A 10,300-nucleotide genomic window follows, 5' to 3' on the forward strand; every position below is an offset into this window, starting at 1 on the left:
TGGGTTTCAAATTTTCTTTTTTATGCTGTGTTGTCTTATCTGTCCTATGAGTTGTCATTTGACTCTTTCTTTTTATTTTCCTTAACTTTCATGTTATTTCCATCTTAACACATATTATGGACTTACCCCTCCCCTTCATCTTTAGTTCAAAGAACATGGTGAAACAAGTATCTTCTGACAGTGCTTTACCTTACTTTCTGGGCCTCTGTGCAGAACACCTACACCTCTATAGGTGCTGGTCCGTTTCCTCTGTGGAATTTCTAGGCTCCAGTGGTATGTTTTTATAGCTTCTAAACATGACAGCAGGGTGGCTTTTTAAACTGCTGCGCTAACCCTTTCACTGTGCATTAAAGAAAAAGTTTACTAAGGATAGATGGAAAAAGATGTAGTCCAAAGGGACTTGATTATATTGACATTTGCCTGTTATAAAATCTAACAGGCAAGTGCAAGAAAATAGTTGTTACAAAAGACTTATAACCATTCTGAGGAAAGGATAAAAAAGCCACAGTATTAAGTTTAGCGTAATGCAAGGAAAGGGTTTGCGCTTATTTGCATGAATCTTGTACTTTTAAAGAAATGTAGTACTTGTGGAAGCCTAATTTCTTTAGTGCTTAACGTAGGTGCTTTAGCTGCTATTATGGTGTTATAGTTTTGTTTTGTTTTAAGTATATGTAATGTTCTGTCATGCTTTGCTTTGCACCTGAAAATCAAACATACCAGTTTTGTTAATCAAAGGATTTGTTGTTTTCATTGAAAGATTAGATTCTCTTTTAACCAGAGTTTCCCTATTGCAACTAAGAATTAGACAGTTCTTGGGTCAGTATTTTCTCCCAAAATTAAATAAATATCAGTCAGTGTTAAAATGAACACATGCCTGTTGAAGCAGAGAGTTTTCCAGTCTATTTGAGTTTAATTAATTTTTACTTTTAAGTTAAGAATATTAGACTTTATGTAGAAACTAAACATTAAAAGTATTTCTTTTGGAGGAAAACTAGTTTAAATTTTTGAAAAAGTACATGCAGAAAGACTTGTTATTTTAGTTGTATATAAAAGCAATTTTAAAATCCATTCAGTTGAATAAAGTTTAAATAAATAGGCAATATTTATAAAAAGTGAATAACCTATGTCCTATTTGTTTAAAAAAACTGTATATTTAAGTGCTTTTGTTTCACTGATGGTATTAATACATATCTGCATGGTTTGTTTCATGAAATTTTTGTATTTCTGTGCCATTGTTGGATGCAAACATATTTGTATTTTGTATTGCTTTTTACTTGGCCTGACTTCACCCAGCTAGCAATTTCCAACAATAGAATTATTGTGTTAATTCAATAAAGGTAGGTGAAATATGTTTTGGAATTTTAATTTCAGCGTAAATGAATGGATGTTATTTTGGGGTCACACTAGAGAGTATTATTGGCCTTGTTATGACTAGAAAGGTATTTAAAATCACTCTTCACAAGTAATCGCTTAATTGTTTTTCAACAAGAAGTTACCTTTAGCATTCTGGCATCAGGGACACATTATGGCATCAGCTTATTCACCTATCAAATAGACCTGATTCTAAAAAGTAAAAACTGAAAAACCTGTATTTTTTTCTGTTTATTATTCCCCCAGGTTTTTTTCTTTAAGTATTATTCTTAGATTTTACCAAAATACAGAATGAAATTGTGTGCATGCTGTACTATGTGGTTACATTTAAAATGAAATCTTTGTCACATCTTGATCCAACCCCATACTGCATAGCATCTGGTGTCATGACTTCAGCGATCTCGTGTGTTTGCATGTGATAGATTGAAAAGACCTAAACTGTCTAGTTCTAAGCAGTGGTCTTCTTCCTTTTTAATTAATGATTTTTAAGATATCCAACTCTTGTTTTTGTTTTTGTTTTTGTTTTTTTTCCCTCAGGCTTTGAATTGTATTCGATGGTGCCATCTATTTGTCCTCTAGAAACTCTTCACAATGCCCTGTCTTTAAAGCAGGTGGATGAATTTCTTGCTTCCATTGCTTCTCCATCAAGTGAAGTTCCACAGAAGACCCCTGAAATTTGTAGGAAAATTATTATTATTATTTGATTTTTAGGCAATAGAGATTATCTGAATATAAAAATAATTATAAAAACATAAATTCAATAGTGATAGTAAATAGAATTTTAGGAGAGAAAGAGAAGAACATTATTTAGAATTCTTTGGTGTAATATGCAACGTACCAGGCTGTTGTCTTGACTCTTCCGCAAAGACTTTTTTTTTTTTTTTTACAGAAAGGGGGGAAAAATCTAAGACCCAGCAATAAAATCAGCAACATGTAATATAGAGTCTTGGTCTTATTGTCACATTCCTATTGTATGTCATTTTATAATAAGCTTTTTAAAAATGACAAAACATCAGTCTATATTAACCTACACATGCCACATGCCCATCCCTTCACCACTTTTGATAAGCAGTCATATAGACTCAGAAAGAGCCCTTAACTAAAGAGCGCAAATTAGGACAACAGTTTTTAAAATTGTGTTCTGCAGAAAATATTCTGAAGAGGTTAATTCCTCTGTGTAAAAAAAAAAAAAAGGGGGGGAGTTTGTGGCTAAGTAAGTTTTGGAAACTTTATTATATCCCACCTCCCTTTCGAGAAGTGTAGTTTCATCAGCATATAAACAGCTAAGGTTCTTCTTTCTATAAAGAAAACTATATACCCACATTTTCCAGAACTTACTTGCTGAGAAAACACTTTTTTGGTAATGCATTTAAACATCATGTAGAACTATTCTGAGGGACTTCAGTTTGGGAAATGTTCAGGGCTACCTTTTTAGATGTGAGAAGTCAGCTGGCTGTTGTCATTTTCAGCTCTGTAGGATCCTTTGACACATTGGAATTTCCAGTTTAGGAAGCATTCATTCTGGAAGAGAATGCTCTGCTTAGAGTTAAGAGTCTTGCTAGTCCTAGTCATATCTTAGGAAAGGTACAAACTTTCTATGTATACCAACTCCTTTTTGTAAGGAGAATGCTGTAAATATGTTTTTCCCAAGAATGAAATTGGAGGTCTTGGGATGAAAGCCACTTTCGTGTGTTGCTGTTACTCTCTTCCCTTTCCTGGGGAACCACAATGTATTATTCTACAGAGTTCTATTCAGTGTATTCTGTCCAAACAGTGCCCCCTGCATTTTTGCCTTTCTCTTTCACATCTGGTGGTAGAGGTCAGCTTTTAACCATTAAGGGTAATGGAGTGGTATCTTGGTGTGAATGTTGTAAAATATTTCTCTTTAGGAATGGTTTGGGGAAGTAGGTTTCAGTTTTAAATGTACATATGAATGTGTCTCATTCTGAGAATTGATAATACTCCAAATGAAATAACCTGCAAGCTATAAAGTCAAAGTCAGGAAACTGAAGGATGTTCTTCCTTTTATGTTCTCTGTTAGCTGATAGAATGGACAATGCTGCTCCTCAGAATGCAGTAGAGAACCTGAATAAATAAATTCTCATTTTCTCTTTTACCCTTCTTTATACTTGACATTTCAATGCTTCCCTGGGTCAGGGATTTATAATCTTAAAATAGAGATTAAAGAAAGACTGTAATTAGTAAATAAGAATTTAGGGTAGGCATTAATGCTGCTTTGAATTTAGCAGATCTTCAGTAAATGACTTAAAGGTAAAGTAGCAGTAATGACATCTGTTTTGGAAAGAGAATTTTGGTGGAATATTTACAAAAAGATAATCTTTGAATGTTTATGCTGTGGCATTGCTATCTTATGATGGCTTCATTTCTGTGGTTAGTGAATTCAGTTCCTCAGAGTGTATTATTGAGGTATATTAATGAAATGAAGGATATTAAATTCCTTTTGTAGTTCTCATTAACTCTTCTCTATATTATGGACACAAGTTGTACCCCAACCCCTCTAGTTCTCTTAAAATTTCATTCCATTACTTACTAAGGGAACTAGATGAGAAAGTAAATATAGTTAATGCAGTTCATAGAGTTGGATAAACCTTAGAGTTAATCTAATTCATTGGTCTTCAGACTATATTCCCAAGAGCTTTAGGAAGTTCCATGAGGAAGAGAAGGATGCTGAGTGATTAGGCCTGTGTCTTCTGTGGTTGCTTCAATCAGAGTATCTGCTTTGATCTGTTTTATTTAAGATTTCATTTGAAAAAAGCTTACTGTTTTAAGAGAAAACTTAGAGACACCATTGAGGAAATTAACCAGTTAGTGCTCAAGCAAGACTGAAACCCAGGTCTCCTAAAGTGTATGGTTTTTCCATTCTCTTTGATTAAAGAAAGTAGGGTTCCAATTATGGTGGAAGTATCTGAATCCTGTATTTTATAGGGTAACTGCAGAATAAATATTTAGTAATCACAATATATTTATGTAATTTATACTTAATTCCCTGGATTGTCAAGGAAGTAACATCATAATATAGAACTATACTGAATTTGTGGCATTCATAACAAGGGAGAAGACATTGTTAATATCTGTCATTCACAGATTTTTTTCTCACCTAGGACAAAATTAATTTTGTGGTAACTAGTAGATAGCTTACAATGAGGCACTGACAATATCAGGTTGGTGGAAAAGGTGTGAGAATACTAATTGGATAAGTTAGAGGTGGAAGTTATAATAGGATAAAAAATGCAAGCAGAAAAGAGCTAGGTAATAATGTGGTGCTTTATAGGATGTTTTAGGCACTTTTTAATCACTTGTGTATTATTTTATTAGTGGCTACTTTGATCTTCTGCCAGTGAAATTTATACTCATTCAGTGTAGGTATCAGCCACCAAAGGCACATTTGCCATAATTGGCCCACATATTGATTTTTCAGAGACACAGTGTTTATTGCTATCAGGTCCTCTTCCAAAATTGCAAAAATAGGCAAATCGGTCTTTTGTTATCTCCTTAACTCCCTTTGTTTAGGAACCCAAAAGCTCATGCCAATAGCTCCCCCACTCCAGCCTATCCTTTCCCAGAGGACTTCATACTTAAGAATTGTACCTACTTGTCCTTTTCACACCTCTCAATCTCCCCGCCTTAATTAGAAAGAAAAAAAAAATCTTTAAATTTCTTTTGCTTGAAGATAAATCTCATCTGGGTGATATAGGAAGACAATCTGATTTAATTATTTGTAATCTAGTTAGTTTAGATTTGATAGAATTGTCAGAAAATTATTGAATTACCATGTTGGGTTTGTTTGTTTGTTTTTTCCAGCTTCTTCAGCTTCACGTTCCAGTCCAATAATAAGAAGAAAAGTATCTTTAAATACATATACACCTGCAAAGATCCTCCCAATGCCAGCAGCTACCATAAAGAGTACTAAAGCAAGCAGCAAACCAGGTTAGGAGTGTGTGTGAATTTGTGGATTCAATATAACAATTAGAGGAGTAATAGTAGCTTGCTTTGTAGATGTAAAGATCTGTTTTTAAGTAGGATCATTAGACTCTAGGAACTCTGTTATTGTAGCCTATTTACATATTTGGGGGTTTTTTTCCTCCGTTAATTATCCCCCCTTCCCCTCACATATGTTAATAAAATATATTTCATACTCATACTTTTCTAAACTGATTTATGGACTGTCTTGTCTTCTTTTGCTTTTCTGTTGAGCCAAGGCATCACTTTAGTCATTTTGTTTGAAAGATTTTTTTTTCTCTTTCTTTAGAGTATTTTAATCTCTCCATTCTCAGTCTGGTGCTGTAACTACCAAATTCAACTATCTTTTATCAGCTTGTTTCTGTTTTTACTTGGCATATTTGATTGTGTTGTTGCCCATTACAGATGAAGAAAGTTGCAGAGAGGTTATGACTTGTCCCTGTTCATGTAGCTAGTAGTCAGTAGACCTAAAACTTGAATACTCTTTGAATCATGGTACATTGTTCTCTATGTTTTAGATGCATAATAAATGTACCAAGTACACTAAAAAAGAATTATTCCATAGTTTATTGATGTAGCTATTCCACAGTGTATTATGGAATAATACACTAATTATACACTAATAATACACTAATAATACATCATAGTGTATTGATGTTCTGTAAGTATCCATTAGGTCAAGATTGTTGATAATGTTACTCAGATCTTCTGCGTATTTACCATTTTGGGGGGATGGCAACACGTACAAGGGAGAGGAGGTTCTGATTGTTCTAGCAGTTGCTTAGAGAGCAGTTTCTACTCACAATTGTGGAATTGTCTGCTTCCCTCTTTAATTTGGTCAGTTTTTACTTTGTGAATTTTGAAACCCTGTTATTAGGTGCATACACATTTGATTGTTATGACTTCCTAATGTATTGCCCCAATATCATCATGAAATTTCCCTCTTTGATTTCTAGTAATGCTTTGTCTTAAAGTTTATTTTATCTAATGTGAATTTAGCTACTTCAGCTTTCTTATGACTACTGTATGCATGGTATATATATATATTTAATTTATTTTATTGAAGTATAGTTGATTTACAATGTTGTGTTAATATCTGCTGTACAGCAAAGTGATTCAGTTTTATATATATATACTTTTTCATATTCTTTTCCATTATGGTTTATTACAGGATATTGAATATAGTTCCCTGTGCTTTAATTTAAAGTAGGACCTTGTTGTTTATCCATTCTATATATAATAGTTTACATCTGCTAATCCCAAACTCCCAATCCATCCCTCCCCCACCCACCCTCCCCCTTGGCAATCACAGGTCTGTTCTCTATATCTGTGAGTCTGTTTCTGTTTCGTAGATAAGTTCATTTATGTCATATTTTAGATTCCACATATAAGTGATATCATATGGTATTTGTCTTTCTGACTTACTTCACTTAGTGTGATAATCTCTAGGTCCGTCCATATTGCTGCAAATGGCATTATTTCATTCTTTTTGTGGCTGAGTAGTATTCCATTGTATATATATACAATATCTTCTTTATCCATTCATCTGTCGATGGACATTTAGGTTGTTTCCATGTCTTGGCTATTGTAAATAGTGCTGCTATGAACATAGGGGTGCATGTATCTTTTTGAATTATAGTTTTTTCCGGATATATGCCCAGGAATGGGATTGCTGGATCATATGATAACTCTATTTTTAGTTTTTTGAGGAACCTCCAAACTGTATTCCATAGTGGCTGCGCCAGTTTACATTCCCACCAACACCCTTTTCTCCACACCCTCGCTAGCACTTGTTATTTGTAGACTTTTTAATGATGGCCATTCTGACTGGTGTGAGGTGGTACTTCATTGTAGTTTTGATTTGCATTTCTCCAACAATGAGCAATGATGAGCATCTTTGCATTTGCCTATTGGTCATCTGTATGTCTTCTTTGAAGAAATGACTATTTAGGTCTTCATGCATGTGTATATATTTTTTAACCAAACTGTCTTCATATTTAAGGGGATTTTTTTTAGACAGCATATATTTGGCTTTTTGAAAAGGCCATTCTAACAATATGTGCCTTATAGTTAGTGTTTATAGTCCATTAACATTTAATGTAATTATTGATATGGTTGAGTTAGGTCTACTCTTTTATTATATTTTCTGTTTATTCCTTCTGATTATTATTCCTTTATTCTTTCCTGCCTGTTTTTTTTTATTAATTCAGTATTTTTTAGAATTTCACTTTAACTTATCTATTGGCTTTTTAGCTATACCTTTTTGCATTATTCTTTTATTGGTAGCAGTAAATACACATTTCTGGCTTTTCGTGGTCTACTTCGAGTCAATCTTGTGCTACTTAACATAAAATGTAGAAACCTTCCAACTGTACAGGTGTGTTTACCTTCCCTTCTTCCCATCTTTTACACATAGTTACCCATATGTGTTACTTCCACATGTATTATAAAGGCTACAGTACAATGTTATGACATTTGCTTTAAAGAGTCATATGTATTTTAAAGAAATTAAAAAGAGAAAGAAGTCTTTAATTATCCACATATTTGCTATTTTTAATGTTCTTTATTTCTTCTTTTAAGTGTTTGTTTCCATCTGGTTTCATTCCCTTCAACCTGAATCTTTTTACCATTTCTTATACTTCAGATCTGTTACTATATCTGAAAAAAAATCTTTATTTTACCTTCATTCTTGAAAGGTAGTTTTGCTGGACAGAGAATTTGGGAAGAAAGTTTTTTCTTTCAGCATTTTAAGGATGTTATTCCACTATCTTGTCATTCCCCTTGTTTCTGATGAGAAGTCTTTGTTAATTTGAATTGTTGTTCCTATGTATGCAATGGGTTAATGGATTATTTTTCTCTGCCTGCTTTCAGTGTTTTCCCTTTATCTTTGCTTCTCAGAAGTCTGACTATGGCATGCTTAGGACTTTTTTTTTTTGGTAATAAAATCCTGGTTGATAGTCACTTTTACCTGTCATCTCTATTCTGCTGTTAAACCCATCCAGTGAAATTTTATTTCATATATTTATTCTTTAGTTTTAGACATTTGTTTTGATTCTTCTTTGTAGTTTTTTTTCCTTCGGAGATTTCCTGTATTTTTATTCATTATAAGCATATTTTCCTTTGTTCTTGAGCATAGTTAAAATAGTTGCTTCAAAATTCTTGTCTATTAATCTGGCTGATCTCAGGATTGGTCTCATAAATTTTCTCATTCCCAAGAAGGAAGGTTTATTTCCTGTTTTTCATATACTGAGTAATTTTGGATTGTATCCTAGACAAACACTGGACTCTGTTGTTTCTCTTATGTTCCTCCAAAGAGTATTAGATTGTTTTTAAAGCAAAGAGTTAACCTTGGCTGAACTCAGATTGCAAACCTATGTCTTCTGAAGTGACTGACAGCTCAAATTTCACTTCACTTCTTTTAGCCTGAGCCGGACTTCTTAGGAGCTTACTCTGCTCAAGTCACACACTTGGTCAGGGTTTACACAAAGATTTGGGATTCCCCACTGGACTTCCAAGCAGCTATTTTTGCCCCAATACTTTTCTTCTGGTTCTTCATGCTAGTAGGACTGAGTTTTATGTTGTAGTTTTAGCCATTCCACATGGGGCAGACTGGATCCTGTCCTTAAGCCTAAAGCTTTTTTAAAAAGGGCACGGGGGACTAACTCCATGTTGTTCCCTTCTTCCAAATATTGATTCTTTTCTAGTATATGCCTGCTTTTGTTCACTCTTCAATGTCTTCAGGTAGTTGTTTTTTTCATATTTTATCCTGCGCTTAAACTTGTTACCTGCAGGAGGAGGATTGTTCTGGCAGGAATTTACCCATCCATACAAAAGTGTAACCTGGCTTAGAATAACTTTTTGATAACTCATTGGGGCTTGATGTTGATTTGGATATAAAAGGCTGATTCCCAAGTCAAGAATGTTTCTAGTTCTCTAATCTTTCAGCTTTTTAGATAGTGGTAAGATAGGAGATACTGAAGAAAATAGATGTTTATAGGGAAAATGATGAGTTCAGTTTTAAACATGGTAAGTTTATATTTCCTGTCAAATATCTATATAGAGGTTTGTAGTAGGATGTACGGGATATACAGATCTTGAGGTAAGGGAAAAGGCCTGGGCCAGAAGTATAAATTTGAAGGTCGTTAGGACATTAGATGTTAATTAAAAATGATGGAATAAATTAGTTTCCCAGGAAGAATGCGGGGAAAAAGAGAAGTTTGTTTTATGTTATTTGAACTTCTGTTGATTGTTTTGTATTATCTGAACTTGGATTGCTTGTGAAAATCTAAACAGTAGTTTTTCTTTTTATGTATAGCTCCCAGTGGACCTTCTAGTACGGTTGTTCCTAATACCTCATCTCGGAAAAAGGGTGTGAGTAGCAAAACAGAAATGCATGAACACAAAAAAAACACTGCGAAAAAAAAATGAAATCTTCTTAGCAGAAGCTGGAACTCATTATACTTATAAAAAATCACGTGTTCAGTAGAAAGAGACACGTAATAAACCTTGACTGAAAAGTATCAAAGCAAGTAATTTGTGTCTCCTTATACATCTCTGTATTAATTTAAAGATATATGACATCTAGAGAATTCTTTGTATATATTCAGGTAAGGCCTTTGTCATGATCTGGAAATGTTTAAAACAGTGTTTATTAGCATTTTATGAGTAGCAAAACTTATGGTGATAAAGGTCTGTTGTTCTGAATGTGATGTTTACCGTGTGCCTGTGGTAAAGAAGAGGAATGGAAAAGCCCAGACGGCCTGTGCCAATGTCACACAGTAATGCTGTTTGCTGAAGAACCTGTGAGGTGGCCTCTGTACACATTTTCACTTTCACAGGATCACATCTGGGCTGCAAAAACCTATAGCTTGAAATTTGATGGCCATACTGGGAACTTTTAAAAAGCATATTTCCAAAGAGATTTCATTGACCATTTAGATTAGAAACC

At 33.8% G+C, this 10,300-nt stretch overlaps 1 protein-coding gene across 3 annotated transcripts in view; it reads left to right on the forward strand.

Annotated features, from left to right (window-relative positions):
- The window catches only part of PPIP5K2 (diphosphoinositol pentakisphosphate kinase 2), a 79,464-nt gene extending 69,587 nt beyond the window's left edge, over nucleotides 1–9,877 (forward strand). For all 3 annotated transcript variants that reach the window (XM_068535690.1, XM_068535691.1, XM_068535692.1), the window contains 3 exons: nucleotides 1,909–2,049; nucleotides 5,194–5,319; nucleotides 9,668–9,877. In XM_068535690.1, the coding sequence (XP_068391791.1) occupies nucleotides 1,909–2,049; nucleotides 5,194–5,319; nucleotides 9,668–9,780 (380 nt within the window). In that variant the 3' untranslated portion in view covers nucleotides 9,781–9,877. The remainder of the gene's footprint in view (nucleotides 1–1,908; nucleotides 2,050–5,193; nucleotides 5,320–9,667) is intronic.
- Nucleotides 9,878–10,300: the final 423 nt, after the last annotated feature.

This window comes from Eschrichtius robustus, chromosome 2 (genome assembly GCF_028021215.1).
Source record: "Eschrichtius robustus isolate mEscRob2 chromosome 2, mEscRob2.pri, whole genome shotgun sequence".
In the NCBI taxonomy this organism is placed as follows: Eukaryota; Metazoa; Chordata; class Mammalia; order Artiodactyla; family Eschrichtiidae; genus Eschrichtius; species Eschrichtius robustus.